The sequence below is a fragment of the Pipra filicauda genome, unplaced genomic scaffold, assembly GCF_003945595.2.
Source record: "Pipra filicauda isolate LSUMZ 115617 unplaced genomic scaffold, ASM394559v2 scaffold114_size2234877_pilon, whole genome shotgun sequence".
Lineage (NCBI taxonomy): Eukaryota > Metazoa > Chordata > Aves > Passeriformes > Pipridae > Pipra > Pipra filicauda.
The window spans coordinates 170,108-194,876 of NW_024103596.1; the positions used below are offsets into that span (position 1 = coordinate 170,108).

Here is a 24,769-nt window from a genome sequence, read left to right on the forward strand (position 1 = left end):
TAAACACTGTCTTCATTCAAGAAACATGTGCGACTTTCATCTGCCTTCGCTTCAAAAAAAAAAAAACAATCAACCCCGTGGCAATTTTCTGCAATTATGCAAGGGGAAAAACAACACCTCACCTTGCAGAAGGAGAGAAACTGAGTTTGCAAATGTAAAGTTAAAACCAACAAAGAAGAAAAACCCGAGCCACCTACATTTCTTGAAGAAGCCGTTCTTAAAATAGAAGTTAGAATGATATCAGAGTGCTGCAGTACCACAGGGGACCTGAACTTCCAGAGCTGAACAAAAGAGAGACTCAGCCCCTCTGTTCTCAGTGGTGGTATGGACATGGATGGCTCTGCATCCAGGAAAGGAAGAGTTAACACAGGTACTGATGTACCAGCCACCTCGAGCCCTGAAACAGCAAAACAAATAGTGCAATACACCTTTTTGCCCCCAAACACACTAGGCAGGAGGAGCACAGTGAACAGAGACTGGGGTTATGAGGGAATTGCCCCGCTCCCTTCATCCCTGCCACACTTGACTGCGGCAGCAGTGTGGTCCTGCCCTCACCAGGAGGGAGCTCAGAGAGTGTCCTGCAACGGGGGAGAAGGCAGCAAGGAAAGAACATTTTCCAACATTTTTATTCTTCTACAGAAGACTCAAAATTAAACACTTTCTCCTAAAGCCTGTCATTTGCATAATCACATTATCAAGATGGTCTTTCACATGGATCGAGGTGTCAACACATTGAGATTTCAATATAATGCATGAACTGTTAATAATAGAGTATGATTTTTCCCCCCACAAAGTTCTCCACAGTTGGACTCCAAGGTTTGTGACAGGTAGTAAAATATTGTTCATCACCCGAGCACTTTTTAATTAATTCTGCTTAGTCACAGAAAAAATAGAGCCCGAGATGAGCATTTGAAGAGAGATGGGAATGAAAGCACACAAGCACGTTCAGCACAAAGGAACATATACATACTCAACTTGTGACATCTTTTATCAGCAAGGTAGAAATTATTCTGCATAAGAGAATAGCTTTCAAGCAGCACATAAACCGATATATACAGTGTGTGTTGGTACACATAAGTAATATGCTCAGATTTGGGGGGAAAAAAAATAAAATCAAGCATGTATGATTTATCTTCCGATATTCTGGGTTCCACCTGCTTTTAACAAAGATTTGAGATTTCCAAATGAGTAAGGGAGCACAGACACGAAATGGGTAGAATGGAAGAGAAATCAAATGCATTTACTACCTAAGGAAAGTGCAAAGCAGCAAAATAAAAAAAAAAAGTCAAAGAAAACTTCACGTTTAAAGCATTGCCAAAGGCCAGAGAGCAGAGGGCACGTCAGGAGGAGTGGGAAGCCTCACACAGAGCTGTGAGCCTCACAGCACACAGGCTACGGGGCTTGGACAGCTTCCATGGGAGGGAGGAAAATCTTTGAAGGTTTTCACATGGGGGAGAAAAACCAGTAGAATATAGCTGATCAAAGTTACATCTCCCTTTTTGTTTTTTAAAAAGCTGATCATCGTCAGCCTCCCGTCAACTGCCGCGCATTTCAATCGCGAGGGTGAGGACAGAAGTATCTCCGTGTTTCCAGCACGAAGCAGCAGCACTGCCCTGGAGAATAACCTGCAAGGATACTGGTTTGGGACAGGCTGCACACAAATGCTACGGGCCAGTTCTGGTCTAGGAAAGAAAGGATGAGTCAGAAAACAGCAGGTGCCCTCCCAGAAAATACTGCAGCTGGAGCTGCTCACGCTGCAGACTGTGCCACAGCTGGTATCAGAGGCAAGCAAGGGGCAGCTGGGTCTGATCATTCCAGGCAGGCATTTATCTCCTAAGCTTTAGGTTACTACCTAGGTACTGTATCCTAACTGACATCTGAAGAGCCAACTGAGGATGCTGCAAAAATAAATCAACCTCGAGCTGAAGCTGGAAGTCAAAATTCTCATCAATTCTCAGACTCGAAAATTTCAGCAGCAAAGCGGAACAAAAAAATATCAAGTACTACACTTGTTTTCCCCCCAAAATCCCACTGGATTTTGTATTTCAAGCTACAAGAGATGTAGTTACAGTTGATACAAGTTACTTAAGAATGACACTGAATTAGCATTCGGTTACTTGGGAATGACAAAGGAGGTTTAATTTTTAATGTTCATAAGTCACCCAAATTAATTAGCGCTTTCAAATGCCAATGAATCACTTCCTGAAATAATTTGTATTGGCTAAATTAATTTCTGTGAAGGGAGCCAATTTGCTGATTGTAGATTATCAGAGCCCCTGACTAGCTCCTGTGTACCATTTATTAGGCTACTGGGAAACAAAGGATGGCTACTTTTCATCTGTGAACAAGATTACAGCCCTATTAAGTGACCAGCTTACAGTGGTACAATTACAGCTTTCTATTTAAAGAATTCAAACCAGACATCATTAAGAAAGCAAGCTGAGTGTCCAGAGGAAAGGAAAAATAAACAACAGAAAAGCTTGTTTTCCGAAAAGATGCACCAAAGCCCTATTTGAAGGGAATATTTCATCCTCTGAGACTAACAAAGAGAAGTTCAGAGGTACAGAACTAAAGACAAAGATACCTTCCATCACATGACAGTGCATAAAGACAGCCTGAAGCCTGGAACCCCAGAGCTTGCTTCTCTCACCCATATACAGATTGGTTTTGAGACCCCCCATAAATTAAAGTGACTTTTGAAGAGTGACAACAGGGTGAGGAAACACATACATAGATTTCTGCTGAGGCAGAGGAGACGCTTTCCTAGCACTGAGAGCCTTCCTCCAAAGAACCAGGAGACTTCTGCACCCCTCCAGCACGTCCCACCACCCACCCACTCTTTGATTGAAGGCTGCAGTTTTCTCTCAATGGATTTCCTTTCTTTACTCCTCAAAAAACCCCCACAAATGTACATAAAGCTTTACCTAAGCTAATTCGCATGGCTCTCTCCTGTTCTTATCTGCATCTCCTCACTGGTATCAAAGCCTCGACATTTCTGCTTGTGAAATCCTTCCCTGGTAACCTCCTTATCTGGAGTAATGAATACTCGTGCAAACAGGTACAAAATTAAATGGCTTCTTTACAGTGATTATGATAGATTGAGCCATGCTTAATCTACATAATCAAATTGCTTCTGTGTTCAGCTGTAATACCTTTTTGCTGTCCTGGGAGCAGGTTCAGCCTTGGTTTCTCTTTTGACAGCTTCTGAGGGAACCTAACCATAACTGGGAAAAGGGCTACTTGAGATGTAATTATTTAACATAGCTGTATGAGGCACATCTTGAACTCTCAGGAACAGGGCAGAGCAGGTCCAAACCTTCAGGGAAGGGGAAAACATCCCACAGGACACGTGAGGAAAAACAAAGTACAAAGCAATCTCCTCCAGCTATGATCCTTGTACCTAAACATAATTGGAGCTATCCTTCCAAGACAGATAAAACATCTCTACCCACTTAAGTGCACTGAAATACTCCCACTGCTATATTTTCCTTTCCCTATGCAAGAGCACCCCTGTATTCAAGAGCATCCCCTGTTTATACACTACTGAAATAGAAGACTGTTGTTTTCCAGTCTCAAGACCAAATTCATGTTTGAAATCAAGCTGGCTAAAAAGGATGGTATGAATGTATTATAAAATCCTTGACTTAGAGGAAAAAAAAGGCTTTTGTTCAGGGAAGGTTCTGAAGAGCATCTCTGTGTCTAACTCATGTTTATCAGGTCACTTAGGCCAGAAGTATTCTGAAGCTTTCTCTACTTTCAAATATTGATCGATTTTTAGCATAAAATGAGAAGGGAGAAATGGTTTTCCCCACAAACAATAAATAAGGGCTATTTAAAAAATATCAAACAGCCTATTTACCTTTGTCCAGAACACAGCACTGCAAAAAGCAGAGGTTTGCTTCATAATGGCCCGCTGAGAGGCTTTTTATTTGCCTGTTTTTTTCCAAAGAGTCAAACAAAATTATTAGCCTACAAGCTAGTGCTTATTTCTAAACATTTTTAAGAGTTGAAAAGTGAGTAATCCTGGTGCAAAATGCTAATAAGCACTTAGGAAGAATAATTTCTCTCCCTTGTAATGGCTTTGATATAGGTAGAAAGAAGGTGCTGGCTGGACCTCTGCAGCTGGAAAGGTGACAGCTCCTGCAAAAAGGTCTCTGCATCTTTGTAAGCAAAGGAAAAGCAACACAGAAGGGAAAGAAATAAAAATATGGGTTCTGGCAAGGGCTGCTGGCACAGCTTGACTCTGGCTCAGGAGGAAGTAAAAGCCTGAATTACATAAAAATAGATTTAAGAAAGAATCAATGACATTTCATCTGAAAGTTTTAGTTAAGTTTTAATTAGGATCTGAGATTCTGCACTTAAGTGCACGAAGTGAAGGAGTACATGTACTCGTGCTTCCCCAGATAACTGACAGATCTGAAACTTACTCATCTCATCTCCAAAGGTTAATTAAAGAACAATCCTTGAGAGCAACACTGTAAGGAAACAGTGCCTGCTCCAGCAGTGAGCCCCAGGGAAGTGCCTGCCTCACCCACCCCTCAGGAACAGCCTCGGCAGCAAACAGAAGCTGCTGCCCAGTGACCGTGGAACGGAGACGAGGGAGGTGCTCGGAACCAACCCAGCAAGGCACAGAGAGGAGTGTGCCCACAGCAGCACAAAGCTTACTCACTGTGCTCCCTGTGGATCTGGGGCAGGTTTCCCAAGGCTCACAGGGCTGCTGGGCTGGAACTGCCTCACGCACAGTAGAGCAGGTGGGATCACTGCCAGCGGTGACAGGGAGGTGTGGTGACTCTTATAATTAGGAAACTAAGGCAGAGTGACTCATCCAGGATCAAAGTCTGCAAATTAAGGCAGGAATAAGCTGTGGGTTCCCCAAACCCCACAGATGCTGACAGCACTGCGAGGCACAGGCCTTCTCGGGTTCATCCCAGCATCAGAAAAAAAAAAAAATATATATGTCACCTTTTAGGGAAGCCTGTATATATGAAGCTCATTTGAAAAAAATCATGCCAAATTGGAGAAACATTATTGAAATGTAGAGTAGAAGAGTTTCATCATTGGAGACTTCGTGGACATAACTGACCTTTGGTTGTGCAGTAATTTAATTTCCTAAGAACATGAGCAAGGGCTCAATTAGGCCAGAAGAGGATCGCTATGCTGGTACAAGAGGGAAGAGGAATGTGCAGCTGGATCAGTGAAAAGTCCTTCTTGTCTGGAGATACGGTGAAGAAAGAATTAGGGCCTCTCAGCAGAAGCAAGTGAGGCTGCTTGCTCGGTGTGTAGAGCAGCATGGCATGCACCACAGGCAGAGGTAAAAACTACTCAGCCAGCAGCTCTCCAACCACAGGCAGCTTTTTGCTGCTCTCTTTACAAACCAGAGCCAGGTACTGGGGCTGCCATGGGAGAAATAGGCTCATTTAGAAGCAGCCCAGGGAAAAGCAGAGGAATGATAGCAGAAAAGATAAGAACGGCAGTGGATTCTGAATTAATGGAATGAAGCCTGACTATTATTTGGTGCAATCTTGATGGGCCTGATTTAACTATTACATTTTCGTACAGTACTTTTCATACTGGTTATGAAGAATTGCTCGACAGCCTCTTGGTGACTGCTCAGAAGTTTGAAGGTCTATCAGAGTAAAGCATATTTATCAGAGAAAAGACTGCTAAGGAGATGGTATCAGAAATAACTCCAGGAGTGGGACATCACTGTTAATCCCTGTAGAAGAGCTGCCCAGGAGGGCAGTGGGCAGGACGACCCAAGCACTGCAGTGAAGGCAGTTCAGGGAAGGGCATTTCTGGACACCCAGGTTCCCACATCACATTTTCATCCAGCAGAAAGATGAATTACACAACTTAAAACAGCCACTCTTCATCTGAGACATGACACCTGTGTACACCAAACCCTCCTAAATCCCCAGCCAGAAAGAAGATGGTGACCCCACAGCACCGAGCCTCATGCCTACCATCTGAACCACAACAGCCCACTTCGTATTTTTACACACAAAGGGCAGTTCCAGGCATGTGGGTTTATCTTTGTTTTGATTCAGAAGTGTCTATCTGAAGTGAGTTTATGTCAGTGACAACTGAATGACAGTTGTGGGGGCAGTTCCTTCATACAGAAACAGATTGGTTGACCTTGCCTCTCCCAAGCCCCGTCTTTGTGAATGCAACATCTCAGGACATCAGTTAGGCAACATTCCACGTCAGCTACTTGTGAGACTGCATTTAAGATGAGGTCCTTCCCCCCCTTCCCAACAAGCACATTAAGTATCTGATCTGCAAACCCTTGTACATACAAGGGTTACTTGCTCGTTGTTTTTTAATGCAAGCTTTTCAAGAGCACTCTGAATTCAAAAGCAGCATTTTGTCCTCCAGAGCAGCCCTGTGCTGAAAGGCCAGACTCACAAAAGCTGTGTCAGGCTTGCCTGCAGCATTAGGACACATGCTATGGATTTGAATTAAGTGTCACTGGAACAGTCACTGAGGTGGCTGCAGCCTGGGCTCACCTCCTTTACTTATCTACTCATCTAAACACGGGGGCTGTGTTCCAGTGAGCAATCCCAGACAGACACAGGAACATTGAGACAAGGCTCCACAGTGAGTATCTGCAGCTGCCATCACTAAAGCAACAAAACCCCCACTAATGCACCCAAAAAACCCCAACATCTGAGTGCCAGAAATCCTATGATGCTTTTGAGATTTCAGATGCCATGTAGAGGAATTCAAACACCCAGGTGGAAGAGTTAAGAGCACAGCAGTCCCTTCTCCCCCAGCATTTCAGTTACCCCGCAGATATTCATGTTCTCACACTGATCTGCAATACCCATAAGTTTTCCCATAAATGGGAAAATACCAAGTGAAATACCAGTCAAACCCTCAGCAATGTTGTTTTGTGAGGAAGCAGGAGGCATTCCTTCTGCACCCTAGCAGAAAGCTTACCCCATCTGGTAGTGCCCTCCAGCACACGGCGCTCACAAACTCATTTGTGTCATCTTCTTTCCGGTCCTTGTCCAGGACACTTTTGACTGTATCAAACTTGAATGTCAGCAGTGTCTTTGAGAGGCCCTTATAGTATAAGTACAGGGAATTATTTTCGCTTCCTAGAAATAAAAAAAAAAATAAAAAAAAAATATACAAGATTAGGTTCTGGTAGCAGGAACAGAAATAAGGGTTCTTAGCTCTTCCATTGCTTAAGACAAGATCAGACATTTCCTCCTCGTAGTTATCATCCCACTTGTGGTGCCCTGACAGCTGGGAGTGCTCCACAGCAAACTTCCACCACGCTTAATAACAGGACCAGGTTTTATTATAAGACAATTGCAGTATGCAGCACACTTGCAAAACCTACAGGATCCTGACAACCCCCCCCATAACTTCCTCAGGGCATTTTGAGCAGAGCATCTATGCAACCACGTGAAACACCGCTGCACCCAGCCCGCTCGGTGTCACAGCTCAAAGGCAGGTAGCACTGTCAAAGTTCTGCCTGCCATAATCAAGTATGACAGTTTGGTCTGTGGAGGCTTAAGCAAGAGAGACTAGTCTGTGCAGGCTTTATTTAGAAATCCATCCTGATTCCTGCCTTGCAAGCTGCACAGAAATCAGAGAACACGCAAGCTAAGTAAGGTCCTCCCTTCAGTGCTGGCACAGCTGTCCCGCTCATCCCACAGCTATCAGCCTGTCACTGCTTTCCCACCAAAACCTGTGCATTTACACAGCTTCCACAGACCAACTTAAGCAGGGAAAGGACAGGAACAGCCAACGGGGTAACTGATGATTCAGTCTTCTAAGGAGCTGTTTGCTACTGCTTCAGCACGCAGAATGTTGCACTAAGTGACAAGCACAGGACCCTCTTGTGGCCCAGGCTACTGGTGATGCAGGAGGATGTGCCAGTTGTTAAGCTTGAAAGACGTAAGTCATATCAACAGCAATTACATTAGTGGTTGATTTTGATGACAAGCAGGTCTGAATCATCATACACAAACAACTCATCTGAAACAGAAGAAAACCAACTATAGACCCCCTTAGGACAGGGCTGCTCATGCTATTCCCTGGCAAGGGAAGGAGGGTGGAAGTTCAGAATAATACTCTTATTAAAAAGCCCACGCAGCTACATAGCACAAGTGCTGGTGTGCTTTGGAACTGGAGGGGCCCCAGCTCCAAGGAACCCCAGTAGCATGTCGGGATGGCTTCTCTACTCACCACAGGCAATGTAGTCTCCGTTGGACGCAAGCCCTACAAAGTTCTTCTCGTTGATGTGACCCTTGAAGGAGCGCAAGCAGTGAGGCTTCCCTACGTTCCACAGCTTCAGCTGACTGTCTGTTGACCTGAAAACAATTCCTAAAGTTACCCTGCTGCCATATGGCAGGAACTCTTCCCTTGCCACACTGCTCCTTAACACCCTACTTGCAATGTAAACGTAGGAAGCCTTAGTGCAACTCCAGGACATTTATCCCACTTTCAATCACATGCAGCTCAGCTTGAGCTCAGAAAGGTATCACATTATTTTAAAAGCCTGTCAAAATGCATTACATGTTTGAATAAAAACTCCCCTGAAGTATTACTCTCCCTTTCTCCCTTCAGTTGCAGAGCCCTCCACTGAACTGGATGGCCTTTGGGCCATCACTGCCTCCTCCAGATCCTCTCACAGATCCAGGACACACTGAATTTATTGATTTTTTTAAACCTTTATAGCATGAATAAAATCTGTTCCCTTCTCTGTGCTGGTTGCAACTTCATTCATGTCTTTCCATAACTCGGGTAAGAAGCAGTCTCCTCCATCTCCAGCTGCCCTGAAGCATGTTTTCCTCCTCTTGCCCAAAAGCAAGCAGCAGCACAGAAAAACCTGGGGGCTCAGAGTTGCCGTCAGCATTAAATTGATCTGGTTTTCTCATGTGTAATTGAGACTGCAGGGATACACACCTCAAGCTTCTACTTTTTTCACCTTGGCAGCGAAGCTAAATATTACTATTCAAAGTATGAAAAATCTGTTGGGATTAAATAAACATTGTTGTTTCCTGTGGTTTCCCTGCATGCAAACATACCTGCCTTCAAAATGTTTTTGTTTACTGTGAGCAAACATTTTGTCTTTGGTAAAAAGAAGGGAGATGGAGGTGGCCTCCTCTGCCAGGCAGAGCTCAACTTAAACAGGAAGAACCCATGTTTCCAGGAGATACAGGATTAATTTGTTCCCTTAAAGCTGAGGGGATATGAACATCTCTCACTTCACAGGCATTTTTCTCTAGCAATCATTGATTACATTTTGATATATGGCTCTGGTAGTCTGGCACTCACTGACTTGAAATACGTTCCACAGTTGGGGAACAAATGGTGATGTGGTGGAACTGGAGCCCCATTAAGCCTTTTTGAGAAGAGGGCTAGTGCTGTTCTGATCTTAAACTTGAAAGAGATTGGGAGCAGGACCTGTCAACCTCCTGGGTGGGAGGGAGGGGAAGCAGGCAATGCTCCCCTCATGCAGGTCGTGCCACACAACCTTGCTGCTTTCTGAGTATTTAGAGCTGAAAGGAAAAAAAAAACAAGCCACCCAATATCCATCAAATATTACCAATGACATAAGACATTAGCCCTGCACCAGTGTCCCATTTACCTAAAAATATAGCACAAAAGAGAAGAGATGCACCTTGTGCTATCCTGCAAAAACCTTATCTCAGTCCTCAATGACAGCTGGAATGACAAAGGAGCGATAAGGGAGCTGCAGCAAGATTTGTTAGTCATTTGTAATAACAGTATGAGGTCAGATCAGAATGGAGGCATGAATTTTATCTGTAATACTGTGACTTAAGCAGGAGTGCATTCTTTACCCCAGGTCTCAAGTGGGGAGGCCTAAAAAAAGAACATTCATCTTCTCTGCCTGATGCTTGTTCCAGGTCTGTCCCTGCCCTACACTGCTGCTCACTCTTCCTTCCGTTGTCCTTATCATTACAGGAGCAGCATAGCTCAGGGAGGGCAAAGAGGTGCACACTGCTGCTTTTTTGGCCCACAAGTACAGGGAGGTGCCCTCTGTCCTATTAGGACAGTTGTATTTTCAAAATGCTACTTTTAAAAGCTTCAGAGTTGCCTGGAAACTAAAAACTTTTCTGCAGGCAGGGTAAAGCAGCAAAAGACTAATCCCTGGTCTACAAGCTGTCAGATTCCTGTGACAGCTGCTGCTATTAGCTAACCCATCAGCAGGACCTCAGATATATAGGCACTTAACCTCTGTATTTTAGTGGCATATATTCTAGGTCTCTTCATTAAAATAAAAACACTTAAGTCCATTACTAATGGAATCTTTTTACCGTTAACAAATTCCCATCAAGCTCTAGCCACGTTTGCATTGCTCAGGATGAGCATGCCACAAAAGAAGAAAGTTATCCACCCTTGGACTGCGAGGATAAGAGGAAAAGGCCATTGATCCTGCTGGTGTTACACTGCTCTTCTGGTTTCATACCCTCTCCAAAAAAACATCATGGATGTGCTGCTCTGTTAAATCTGTCTCTCTGTAAATCAGCACTGCAATCAATGTGTTATGCTAAATACCAGGCAGTTCTGAACACTCTTGAGGTCAAAACCTAACTCTACAAGGCAAAGTAAATCAATGCAATCCATAAAACAGCTTTAGCTAGAAATCTAGAGAATCTGAATATACATATAATTTTTTCTTAACAGAAATCAGCGCTTGATTTTTGAGAGCCACTACTGCTGTCTCCTCTCCTCGGCTTGCAAAAGAAAGACAGGAAAAATAATCTGCTCTGACATTTCTCCCTGTTCACACAGGAAAAGGTAGGTGAACCTTTCAGTTAGTCCCCTCATCCTGTTGTTGCCTGTCCAAGTCTGACAGCTCTATCGATATGCCTCTCAGAACTTCAGGATAAGCTTTATGAGAAGGTTGGTCTAAGCAGGACAGGGTCATTCTGTCCTAAAACATCCCACAAATGATGCTCCACTTCATTATGGCTGTAAAACTTTCCCAGCCTCCTCCTGCTTCTATTAAACACTTTCTCTTACACAGATTTGGTTCAAAGCATTAAATTTAATTTTCTCTGTGTTCTAGATATAAATTTGCAGCCTTATAGAGTTATAACATTAATGGAAATAAGAAGAGAGGAGCTGATTAAATATAAACAGTACCAGAAGTCACTGGGGAATCTTTCATCTCACAGCTCAGCTCAGAGTAACTCCCTAGCAGCCTGAATACACCTTAAAATACTCTGTTTCATCTCCAGGCTTCTAGGGCAAACTGTGTGAAAACACAGGATAGAGTCAAGCTGGATAATCACTAGTACAAGGCAACAGGGTTACTTCCTGGGACTAGATCCACCCCTGTGATCCATCCCTGCTGCCCTCAGGCGTTATACACGAGGGTGTTAAGATCAAAGATCCCCCTGCAGCCCCCCAAAGCCTCTTGCACCTTCCTCACTGGGTAAGAGGGGCTCACCTCTGGTTTGCTGAAGAGGCTGGCAGCAAAGTTATTCCAGCCTTTCACTGTGTAGGAATAAGTGTGTCTGTCAGATCACGTGATTGAAAACCCACCTAGAACTGAGGCAGCCACATCTGGCTTTGTAGCAGACACGTGGCCATGTAAGTGAACAGAAGCTGGAGAATATTGTTCCTCAGGGCCTCCACAGCAGACCTATGGTTTGCCCTGGCTGAAAAGCTACATGCCATTAGGACCACAAAACACAGCTTCTCCGTGTTTACTTTCTAACCTAAATATTATCCTAAAAAGGGCCTCCACAGAGCAGATAATAAATTACCAGAGAACAGATCAAACAGTCAGTCCTACTGGAGTTGCTTTCAGGCTGTGGCTGAAAGACATAGTAGTACCATTTGATCGCTTCTGTCACTCATCAGCTGTGTTTTACTTCAGATTATTGTCCCCAGGGCTCTGCCAGCAGCCTTCTCTATAGCAGAGCTCTGCTCAAGAGCATCCTCAGCCCACACAGCAAGAGGAGAGCCCACCTGCAGCTTCCCAAAGTCAGGGCTGGCAGACAGGAGCCACATCTAGTTGCCTTCATATTCCTCTTAAGCATTTTAGCTCCACAAGACAGAGCAGAGCCAAGTGACACCAGGAATGAGTTTCTATTTTTGTCTTAGAGAAAAGCAATGCTCTGCTTGCCAAAAGCACAGCAGCCAGTGAGAGCACCCACCCACGCAGGTGAACTCGCTCAGGGACCCCAAAGAGCGACTCAAAGCAAGGGCTACCAAGTTTTTAGCCCCCACAGAAGGCAGTACTTACGCAGAGACGATTTCTTCCCCGCTCACGAATTTGGCGTAGGACACTGCCTTGCGATGCCCCTTGAACACCATGATGGGCTGCTTAGTGTTGCGAAGGTCGTAGTAGTGAACACAGTGATCTGGGGATGAGGAAGAAAAGGGGCAACATTTCCTCAGTTGGGAAGGGTGCACGGGACCTCTAATATTCACAATAAAATCCTGCCTGCGGTTTCCACGTCTCACTCCAAGCCTTGTCTCAGATGAACAGTCTGCACTACAGCAAAGGAGTGTTTAAGAAGGCTTGAAACAGCCCCAAAATTCAGGCCAGAAGGGTCCACGCAGCCTTTCAGAGTCAGTGAGGGGAAGAGGTGCATTCACCTGCATGTGTGGCCTCCTGCAATCCCCATGGGACACATGTTCAAGGCAGCAGCTAAAAGGACTCTCACTTCTCCCTCCTGCCTTCTCGGCTCCCTGCCCAGCCACTCCAATTGCCATTGCTAATTCCCAGCACCCCCTTCTCCTTCCTTAAGCTGTCCCCTCTTGGAAAACTGTTGGAGAACTCAAGGCTAAAAACTCAGTCTGCTACTTTAATTGGATTGTGGGAAAAAAGGGATTAAATTTGTCATGCTTGCTCTAGATGGATAACCTTCATAGTTTTGTTTTTTGCTTCTCTTCTTCGACTTTATTACCAATCAAGAAAAAATTTGCATTTCTGCTACTGAGGGAACAGACTAAATTCCAGTTCTTCTTAAGATTTAATTCACAGATATTCCACAGTGCCACAACTACATAATAGGGATCATAGCAGAATTAGTGATACATTTTCTTTTCTGCACAATTAAATGTCAATTCCCAAGAAAACAGAAAAATAAGATAAAGCCCCCTGAGATCCAGGCCCCAAACACCCTCCCAGTGCTCTTTCCAGCTCAATGAGGTTAATACACTTCTCCCTTTGCAACTTTCAGCCTTTAATGTTGAATTTCATTTAATTATCCCTTGCTATTCTGGATGTACAGGGAGGGAAGGCCACACACACACAAGGAAGTCAAGTTGGACACCATTCTTACCAAGCAACTGGTAGATACCAAGACATCAGCTGAAAACTGCTCTGACCCTCCTCCCACCGAAATAACACTCCACCAGTGGAAGTTTATCACAAAGATTACATAGAAACGAATTTAAATGCCAATAACTACGGTTGGTTTTTTATTTGCACAGCATTTCAAAGCGAGGTGTTTGTACAGCTGAGAGCTGCTGTCTCAAAATCCCATGTGGTTTGAGAGATAACTGGATTAACATCGATCAGGCTACAGCAACCACCACCAGACCAGCAAGGGAAAGCTTCTCCCCCCAGTAAGGGGCTAATTGGTGGCTATGGCAGGGTGGGGGAAAGGTGTCAGGAACACCTTCAGTAAAACAAGATGAGCAGGCAAGTTGCCTTCCCCTCTCACTGCTTCTAGCACCTTACTCTCTTGCATATGACAGGCTCAGACACTTCTCTGGGAAGGATTTCTGGCTCTGTCCCTCCTCAAGGTGTAAAAGCAGATGCTCCAAGCAGCTGCACCAAGTCAAGTTTTCTACACCACTTACACTGCCAAACCACGCCTCTGTGTGGAAAACCAGCACTCTTTCCCCAAAACATTCTTTCAAACAGCTCCTGTGTCTTTCACCTCTGAAATATTTAACCTCTGAAAAACACTAACCAACCAAAATCCCAGTGTGCTCCTACCATTTGGGTACTTTAATTAGCTGTAGAGCAAGATGATGTCACATCAGGCTTATTGAATAAGGAGTTACTTTTCAAAGGGACTTTGAATTCAGCATCAACACTCCTCTAACAAGATTTGGGCATCTTCTATTTCTCTGAAAGCTCGAGCCAAAAAACTCCATAGTCTCTCATCCATACAGCAGACCTGTGGGAGCTGTGAAACAGTTAACTGGCAATTGTTATTTTAATGAGCACAATGATTCTAGCAGGGCTTTCTATTAAGAGCCAGTTAGTGGATAAGCCTTTCAAGTCTATTTTTGCTTACAGTTTCAACGTCCTCTCCAGCTGGCCCATCATTAGGGCATCTTTTTAAGCACCAGATTTTATCCTTCAGAAGGTGGCAGGGAAAGGGGTACCTTCGGATGGCTGCGTGTGAGCAATGCAGAGAGGAGAAAGCAGCAGCAGGGAAGACAGGGAAGACAAGTCCATTTGCAGTGCAGAGCCACGAAGTTGCATTCACCTTCTAAATATCCCAATAAACAGCTCGAAGCGCCCCGCGTGAGCCTCTCGGCATCGGCAGGGCAATCAATCACTGTCTGCTCTCATCACCACGAGTCCGAGGGAATGGGCAAGGCCAGTGGGTTCTAAAATTAGCCACTTAATTATTAATTGATTATTTCAGCAGACGAAGCGTTGGTGCCCAATTGAGTTTTGTTGGTTTTTTTTTTTAAATTCAATTGAAGCAGCTATTTTTAAGTAGATATATGAAGACGGATGCTCACTGCATTCATTAAAATCAGAACAGGTGGTCATGTTTTACAATCAAGAGGGAGACTCTCTCTTGTAGGCCATATGGACTTTGCAAAAACATGATAAAAATGCCATCTGCTGGGGAAGCAAAGAGCCCAAAAGTGAAGTTAAATGAGAAAAATACAACTCCCAGGTACCCCAGCGGCAGCTCTGCCTGGTGGGGTTGGATGAGCTGAAATTGTCTGGGATGGGCAGCATCCCTGGCACACCAGGATGGCTGAGGTGAGGCAGCAGGGTGCTCTGGAAAGCTCAGAGAATTAACTATTCTCAGCTGAAGGTAAGGAAATGGAACGGAGGAAATAAGGAAAAGAAAAATGGAATGGGCAGTGAGGGGAATCAAACACTTTCTGAACTCCACAAGAGCCTGTAAGCCCATCCAGCATCCCACCACTGGCTCCTACCCTTGGCATCCCTGGCACATCATGGAGTGTACTCCCCTGCTAACCAGCAACACAGGGGTAATTTACACAGGAATATTTGCTCCTTGTTTGCTCCTCTAAATTAGCATTAAAATCGTACTTCTGCAATTTTTTTTTTAGCTCTACAGTTTTCACCCCGACCAGAAAACTCACTTAGAACAATTTCATCTTAGAACTGACAACTGCACAGTGAAAAGCCTCATGCCCAACCCTTGGGCAGCAACAGATCCCTTTTGTTCTGCATTCAGGCTTAATTTAAATATTTATGAAATAACAGGAAAGAACATGTATATTATACCATAACAAATTAAACACTCCAGAGCAATTCTCATCAAGCTCAACGTCACTGCAGAAGCTGAGCACGACAGAATTCTGCTGTTGCACCTTCTGAATTCAAATGTTTGCTGGCAGGTCGTATTTTCTTTTTTATATATATATATATTTTTAAGTGATCCCAGAAGGCAAAAAGGGCAGCTAAGCTCTGCCACTGCTGCTGAGAGGTGCCTGACCACAAGCCTGAGTTTTTAAATAGCGCTTTTCCAGAACGCTCAGTTTACTTCCCTTAAGATGCCGGCTGCCTTCACCTTTGAGCCATCTAGTGACAACTCATCAAGAATTCAGACTTCTCCAAACTTCCGAGAGCTCTCGCCACCTCTTCAGCAAATATAACCCGTGTCAGCAAAGGATGGCATCCCTCACTGCTCAGCAGCTCATAAATTCACAAGGCTCCAGCCGGCAGGAGCAGGGCGAAAGAGAGGGATGGGTTTGTGATGAACAAGGTGAAGAGATCAGCACCTCCTCAGTCTCAGTTCTTGGATTCAGCTCGGTTGCAGGGGTGGGGATGCAGCAAGTGAACTGATGATGTGGTTACATAGTCACAGGAAATCAGGTTTAAGAATTTTTTTTTTAAAAAAAGAGCTGGGAATTGCTAATGGAGCCAGCAGCACCTTGGGTAATCTCAGAATTGTTTAGAAAAACAGAACTGATCTTGGATTTTAGTTGCTTAAACAAGATAAAAAAAGGACAGTCTGTTTTGTCCAAAAGGGATTTTTCTTACACTTAGATTTGTTAATAAAATTCAGAAAAAAAGCTGTTACAAGCGGGCTTTGGGTTCAACACCCCCTATTGTGAAGCTCTTACTGGGTGCTGATGAGCAGCAGCTCCACAAAGAGCAGCACAGGTTAGGACAGAGCATCACCCAGCAGCAGTTCTACCTTTCCCTGAGTACCAGCACACAGAAAGCAGAGAGCAGAGCAATCCAGCTCTCCAGGTACCCAGCAATTCCAGGTAACATTCATCTTCCAGGTCATGTGCTTCCCCCACCTTCACCACGAACATGAACCTGCATAAGCTAATTCACAAGACCCCTCAAGGCTTTTCTTGACCAAGAACCACTTACTCGAAGGGACATGAAGCCAAGGACAGCAAACCAAAAATTTACCTGCAATGCAACAGTTTTATATTCAAAGGATGTAACAACCAGAAAGCCCCAAGAGCCGCATACAAAGGTTCTGTGGCTCTCCTCTGGAAAACTAAATTGCTGGAGAATCAATGCCCATTTTTCTTATTTCAATCACTTAAAAACGCACTTTTTTCAACTGTTCAATATTTAGATTATTGATCCATTAACAAAATAAGTAATTTACATTACTTGGGTTTTTCAGTCCTTCTAGACTTGAAAAATATAAGTGGTGCTCATTGTTACACAGCAGATGACTATTACAGACAAGATGCCTGTATTCAAAACCCAAAGCTGTTGGGGTAGGCAGACAGATGTTATTTAAGTAGTCTGGTGGAAGTGTTCTGTGATCAAAGCACATTTTGGACTTCTTTAAAAAAAATAAAATAGATCTTCAATATCAAACTTAAAGGTCAAAATAATTTCATACATTAATGCTCTGGCTGCAGCCTGCAGTCCTGCACACTCATGCTACAGATGTTTTACTAAAACAGAATCCCAGGCTGGAGCCTAATCTTTAATGTTTCTCTTGTGCTTCTCTGACCATGATGATCTGATTTGTTGCATCTAGTAATTCATGAGTAATTCTCAGCTTATGGTTCCCTCATCTTCATCTATTTGTTTTCCTCTGTACGAACTCCAAGCTTGGATCAAAGCTGCCTTGTTTTTGTCCAGGAAACTGTACACCAGAAGTAAGAGTAGGAGACATTTATAGTCTGAGGGGTGTATTTAAATGACTTGTTTAACAAGACAGAGTCAGAGCAAATTTGGTGCAAGATACCTCTGCTCACCATCAATTAGATTATCCTGGAGAAACCAAAAGAGCAACAAAATAAATGGGTATAAAACAAGCCCACAAAATGCCTTTCATCTGAATGAAAGACGAGAAGCATGATTTTGTAGCATTTCATTTTTTACTTTCAATGGTTAAAAAAGTTATTTCAGAGATCCTGAAGGAAGCCTGCATCACTCAATAAACATTGAAGGGGTTAGCTGAAATCCAATTATTTATATTTAAACATCTACCTGTAAAAATTGATCTTTCACTCATTTCTCCTTTGTATACCAAGTGTAAGCAAGATCACTCAGCACACTGAGTAGACAGAATGAAGCTTTCAGAGCTACCTAGAATTGTATCCAGGCAACTTGCTTAGCAGGAAAATATAATCACATCCTTATGCCTTCAAGTGTCCAGAGTCCAGTGGTTCAAATCAAAGCTTGTTTTGAGTGTCTCTGGGTGAAAGGGAAGAGTACCCATTGTTATTCCCCTAAGTGGTATGTCATGCAAGAGGGGACAAGTCATCTTCAATATTTGTTGAACATGGATAAACAAGCAGTAGAACAAAAGAACTCTAACATCAAGAGGGGTTAACTAAAAGTCTCTTTCTCAGCCAGGCTCAGTGTGATTTCTTGCTGTAAAAAAAGGAATCCTCTGAGGTAAAGTCTTTGGCTGGACTAAAAATGGAAACAGAATCAGGAGGCTCACATGAAACCTCAGTTTTCACCAGGAAAAAAAAACCACCAAACTTTTCTTCTTCTCTTAGTGAGGAGAAAGAGGAAGGAGATAAAAGGGAAAAACATCCTGATTTAAAAATAAACTCAAATCACTGTTCTGCAATAGAGTGCACTGAAGATGACTTGGCACATTAGATGCTTTGGTCCTTAGAGAAACCTGAACAAGGGCCATGTAAACAAGTGCTGCTTTCTCAAACACCTGAGAAAAGACAGGCAGCTGCTATCAGAACCTGGACCTTGAAAATTAAATGCTTGAAAACATTTCCTTTAATTTGAGAGGAGACCTAGAAAAGTCACGTTCCAAGCTGCAGTTACTCAGAGACTAAGAGGCTATTAATGAGAAAGTGGAACCTCTTCAGTGGATCTTCCACATACCTGTGTAGGAGCCTCCCTGCCAAGGCAGTGATACCAAAGGCTGGTAAAAAGACAACTCAGGATTTAATTATGGGGAAGCTCAAACTGAAACTTAATCCTGCACAGAATGCAATTTCTGTTAGAAATCCATTTTTGCTCCAGGGTCCTGAAAGTCATGGAATACTGTAGGTTGGATGGGACCTCTGGAATCCAGCCAGTCCAACTGCCCACTCAGGGAAGGGACAACTGCAAAGTTGGATTCAACTTCCAAGTTAAATAATTGCATTCAAGAACCCTACTTAAGTCAAGCTCTGAGCACACCCAAAGACAATTCTACAGACTCTTCCCTCAGCTGTCTTGAAAAGTGCTTTTATGTCAAAGGATTAGGGAGAACTTGTTTTTAATCCAAATTTGCTTAAGCTCTTTGCTATTGACATAAGGAAAGAAAGGCATTAGCCCACCTCTCAGCATTACAGCATTAATGTTTAGGTTGTGTTTTGCTGCACAAATTTCTGGCTTCTCAGATCTTTCAGGTTCTGTCTATCCACACCCACATGGTGGGGGTGGCATGAAGCACTGTCATACAACCTTAGCTCTCCTTCAATTCACTGAGAACTGCTGAACTGTAACTGCTGCCAAACCTGTGATACCAAACAGCAGCACTTGCAGACCTTCACGTGACTGAGGTGGCTTTGTTCAAAAAGTTTGGGGTGGAGATTTAATCTTCCCTGCAGCAGAGAGGCAGTTTGAACATCCAATTGCTCTTGAGAGAAGACTGGGGACGTAGGACTACTAAACACTCCACCTTTGGGAATAATCCAACTCAACAAGGTAAGTGAACCTTCATGCAGGGACCACAAAAAAAAGGACTATTTTTAATCTTGTGTCTCTTCTAGGGCAGAAGAAAGTGTGGGGAGGAAAAAAAGGGTCTTTATTATAGCAACAGAAATGCTGGGTGGCATTTGGGCATTTGACAAAGAATGGTGAGGAATCCTTCCAGTCAAGAGATTTATCTTACTTGACAGAGTAATACTGGGATGGGATATGATCAGTGCAGGCTTTGGCCTATCACAAGCCATTTCTGGGAAAGAAGATAGTGTGATATTTTCAACTACATAAAGGAAATAGATGCTCTGGGAAAAGAAAAGAGATGACAACACTTTAGGGACAGGAAAAAGTGGACTTGAATTCAAGGGAACAAAGCCCTGCACTAAAAATTAGCACAAGAATTTTCTGAAGAAATTAGACAATATCAACAACAGTGAGTTGACATCAGTGCCCTCTGCACAAACCATTTCCCTTACTGTAAAGGAAAGAGATTAAAAATGGGTTTGATACAGCCTGAAGCAAAGAACCTTTGCAGACAAAACTATCTGGAGCATCTTGCTGAAGAATGCAGTGTGCTGTTTGCCTCTTGCAGCATGACAAATCACATGAGGAGGAGACAGCAGAAATAAATCCATTTCACCCCAATGTCTCCCTGTAGAACACTGCAGGCACAGGTAAAGCTAACTGGTATTTTTTATTTTTCCTGTCTATACTTTCCTTTTCAAAAAAGCTCCAATAAAACAAGAAAAATTTCTCCCAACAGCCATTAGCACAGGCACGTTAAAGTGTTTGCTGGATGTGGCTTTGTATACACAATTTTTTGTTCCAGCAGAAACTGCAAGCACTTTGTTTCTATAACTAAGACAAAATTACTCATTTGATGCATTTGCTTTTTCCTCTTTTTACCTGGAGTTTCCTTTGCAGTGAAGGAACAGTTTTTCTCTGAATAACCATTTTCTGCTGCCCTGGGGAAATCTCAGCAATCTCTTCTAGAAGCAACGCTCCGGTCCACAGCAGCAAAGTGGAAAAATGCCCTTATTTTGTATTTCACGTGTGTGCCCAAGATGATTTGGGAATCTGTACTTCACTTATATTTGCTATCAGAGCTCTGTCTAGACAAGTGGTCTGACACACAGTGGCACCAGACTCCTGGGGAGCTCCTGCACACCCCGTCTTGAGAGGTGACAAACATGCAACGGCCACCCAGAAAGGGACTGAACTTCAGAAAAGCATTCAATAGATATTTTCCCTGTAGGTCAAAGCCTCCCCCGTGTGCTCTGAAGACTATACAAGATTAAGCAAGGTCTGTATGAATCATTTTGCTGGTGGCAAAATCTTAAAAAAAAAACCCTTTAAAGTGAGGAAGCCACAGTGCTTGCGATGTTAGTGAGGAGATGAAAGCAAATTTCTAAAGCAGAGGAAGGCACCTGAGTATTTGGGGATGACAACTTAATCTCATCTTCCTACACTGCAACAGATGATGGGCAACAGCCTCCAAAAATCAGATTTAGGGAATCCAACAGAAATCCAGCCTCGAAAGAAAAATCATATTTAAGGAATTCAACACAAATCCAGCCCAGGTTTTCATTTAAACAAACAGGGAGCACAGCTCTGAGAAGAAGGAAAATGCCCAACAGTGTTCTGTTTAGCACACTGGATGATAAAAGGAGCACCATGAGAAAGGTCCACTCCATGAAAACTGAATTAAAGAGCTGAGATTAGATTGAATATGTCTGGTAGCCTCAGCCTAATCTCTGGCAAAACCAACAGCACAATAAGCACCTTCTACTTTTCCTTCTACCAAGGAAAGGCTCAGGGCTGTGACAGCAGAGGGTTTCAGGTCAGCACTTGAAAGATTTTGTCAGAGCTCTGCAGGAAAAACTATACCCTGCTTCAGCCACTGATTTTCATCTCTTACTCACACCAACTGCACTACTTTATATATATATATATATATCTCAACACCAGCATTCCACTAAAGATCTATATCTCCCTCTGCTGAACAGATAAAGGGAACAGCAGCCTTGATGGGAACCGCCAACTGGGTTTTTAACCTTTGTATTCCACGGATTCCCTGTGGCTCGAAGTTACAGATGACATTTGCAGGGTTATGGATAATGGCCTTTACACACTGGGGACATTTTTTTTACTGACTTGTCTAAAGCTTTTGACACAGCAGCCCATAAAACCTCCACCCTAAATAACTTGTTCACATTAAGGAGAGAAGGAGGAGACATAAAACATTAGAGATCTTAATCAGTTGAGAAAAGGGCTCGGATGGGAGGGGGGAGCAAAACAGATTTCTCCAGAACTCCTTTGAAACTTTGACCTTTATGGTTTTAAAGAGCTACAGTAATTTCTCACAGGAATAAGGGATAGATGGGTTTTGTGCAATTCAAGGAGAGCCATATATCAGACTGTTGGAGAAAAAATATTCAGTACACACAAGGAAGATTTACTAATGCTACAAAACTAATGAAGACAACAGCAGTAACAACCTGCAGCCTTTGGAAGAACTCATTCTTTATGTCTGAAAGAGGAAAAAATAATTATGCACTGTTCAGACTCCTAATCCAACATCTCATTGACTATGTAACATGTCAGACTTCACATGCACCAGTGCCTGGAGGTTGATGTCCAAACTTTTATGACACCTAGAACACGTGAAGAAAAGTCATTTTATGGTAAAAAGTGCTTCAATCCATGCTGTTTAAATGGACTACACCTTGAAAGAGGTGAAACTTCCCACGAGCACCAGGAGCCTTATTTGTACAACGAGTGTTGGGTACATCTATCAAAGCCAAAAAAACCTATGGCATTTGCTGAACAGATTTCTCTCCATTCAAGATACATATTGCACACAATATTTGGTCTTATTGCAAAGCTTTGTCAGCCCTGGTTCTTGAATGACTCTGAGTTGCACGTGTCATAGAACTGTGATGGAAGGAAAGGGCAGCACAGACTCCCTCAAGCCACACACTCCAACAGGTCAAGATCACATAGATAAGGGCTCCAGACATTAAGACAAGTGGATATGAACAGGAACATCCTCCCTAAGATTTTAGGAGTGCATTTATGAAGCAACAGCGTTAAGGTTTGTGGTATCAGCAAACATCATACAAAGAGAACCAAACAGGCTTCAGAGCAGTCAAAGTGGCTCTGGGAAAAGTGCAGGCTGCTGTCATATACAGTACAACACACAGCTGAGGACCTGAGTTTGCCAAATTATCAGTCAGACCCAATTTCAGTCCCAAACTACATTTTGCTTCACTAGCCTGAGGAGATATTAGCCTTCTTAACTAGGTTCTTGAGATGATGATCTAATTCATTACCTAAACTGCCCTCGCAGCAGACTCCACTGGAGGAGAGGAAGGAATATTAGTGGTTAGTGACACTATATTTCAGACAAGAACTCTTAAACCAAAAGCCAAAGGTATGGTGGATTATGCAGACAGGGAAACAAGCACGGGAAAGTGTGTGATGATACACAGGCATCCCATGTGGAAAAGAAGCAACGGACCCTCTAACTGGGCAATGAAATGAGTCACATGAAGAGCTTTGTACACACATCTACAGTCTCACTTCTTGCTATCTTCTTGAGATTCAAATTGCTAAGAGGAACCTCACCCAAGCATTCAAAACTCTACTCTTAAAAACTCACACAGTGCTCAGATGCTCAGACACCTCTGGGGTGAGAGCCCACACTTCACTGACAGGTTATAGATTTTCCTGTGCAACGTGACAATTTTTGCCAGTGTGTGCGTTATAAAAGTCTAAATGTGCATAGCACCCAAATAAAAGGCTGGAACAGTTAATCTACACATCAGTCTGAACAGGAGATAACACAGGAAGAGGATGACATCCCAATGAGCAATTTTCCTTTAAATGAGCTACCAGGAAAACTGCAGCTTTGGAAACTGCCGAGGTTGGAAAGGATTAAACTCTTAAGGGATGCAGCAAGAGCTAGTAGCAAGTGCAATTTGGCATTCTGAGGAAAAGATGAATGTTGGAGTTGCCTATCTGTTCCTGAATTTCAAGGCTCATTTAAATTTGAATTTGAATTTTGTAACATTGACTAAATGACTTCTGTGCCAGTTGTAAGACAAAATGTTCAGGAAAAGAATATTTAAGCAAACAATTAGCACACTCATTTCTGCTAATGACAGATTTATCCTTTTCTCCAGAGAATTAAATGGAGCTTTTCAAGTTCATTTTATTCATTCACTTGTTACTGAAGTGTGATGACCTCTGGGATAAAGTCAGGAAACTCCCAGTAGGTCCCTGTATTGCTCCTCACTATTCATTGCAAATGCTTTATCCAAGACTTTTTCTGTGCAAGTAAAAAAGTTGTATCAGCTTTTTAACTCTTGAGGCTTATGTGAAAATTGTACATGCAACATGTCCTGCACACTGATGAGAGGTTTCACATCCCTTTGTGATTTCCTAGGAAGCAGCTGCAGGAAGACACTGTGCAGTGCCTGGCAGGTCTGGCAGCATCTCTGATGTGCAGATACAGAAAAATCATCTTAACTGCAAAGATCCTAAGTTTAAATAACATGGTATAGCTGCACTTCTCCTCATTGTCAGTCCTGAGCAGAAGCAGAATGTGATCTACCTACCAGAGACAGAAAGATTGTCTTCACCAGGACAGCACGGCTTGGTTGGATATTTCACTTTCATTTACATCCCAGCACCCATGAGGAGGGATACCATTAAAGTCAACCTTCAAGGATGTGCTCTCACCTACAAAATCCCACTAAGCTCAGTGCTTCTGCTACAGTAAGTACCGTTAGTCCAAAAATATGATCACAGCCATGCCGGCTGAAAGTACAGATTCCTCCTAACAACCCTTGAAGTGCTGTAAATGCTTTCAAAGGTTACAACAAACAATACCTTTGCAGCGAATTCTGGAATGAGTTTGAATTGAAGGTGACAAGTGTGCACTTCCAAAACACAGACCTTGTCCCCTACTTCCCTGCCAACAGCCTCGGAGATCGTGGACTAGAGGAAGGTTATTGAATATCCACAAAAGGGAAAGACACCCTAAAGCCCTATACAAGTAATGGGCAAGTCCTGGAGTGCTGTATGCCACTTCTCTTTCATAAAAGCTGATTTTTGAGCAGCGCTGTGAAGTTTTTCCACAGGCTCGAAAGAAATGCCTAACCTTTGTCTGTGCCTCTGAACACTGTGCTCAATTCCTACGCTGAAGGTAATCTTGTAGCTCAAACCCGAGGAAGCTGCTTAACTCCACCCTAAACATGCCATATATTCACACAAATAAGATTCTTTCTGAGTGACTGCAGACTTTCAATACAGCAAAGTACTTACCCATGAGAATCTATTAAGGTAAGACCTTGCTTTCAGCTGGAAAACATTAATTCTCTCCCAAAAAGGCACACTGCCTTCTTGGTCATTAATATCCCATCATTCTCCTGAGCTGAGTGACAAGCCAGGCAAGTCACC

General features: G+C 43.2%; 1 protein-coding gene and 1 long non-coding RNA gene across 3 annotated transcripts in view; one reads left to right on the forward strand and one right to left on the reverse strand.

The window, feature by feature from the left end:
• Positions 1-24,769, reverse strand: part of COP1 (COP1 E3 ubiquitin ligase) — a 123,455-nt gene that overhangs the window by 24,616 nt on the left and 74,070 nt on the right. For both annotated transcript variants that reach the window (XM_039383976.1, XM_027740629.2), the window contains exons 16-18: positions 12,236-12,353; positions 8,200-8,324; positions 6,940-7,100 (exon numbers count right to left, since the gene is read on the reverse strand). In XM_039383976.1, the coding sequence (XP_039239910.1) occupies positions 6,940-7,100; positions 8,200-8,324; positions 12,236-12,353 (404 nt within the window). The remainder of the gene's footprint in view (positions 1-6,939; positions 7,101-8,199; positions 8,325-12,235; positions 12,354-24,769) is intronic.
• Positions 22,294-24,413, forward strand: LOC113998170. The gene is made up of 3 exons (XR_005564553.1): positions 22,294-22,400; positions 23,754-24,085; positions 24,208-24,413. It is a non-coding gene; the product is annotated as an uncharacterized LOC113998170 (long non-coding RNA).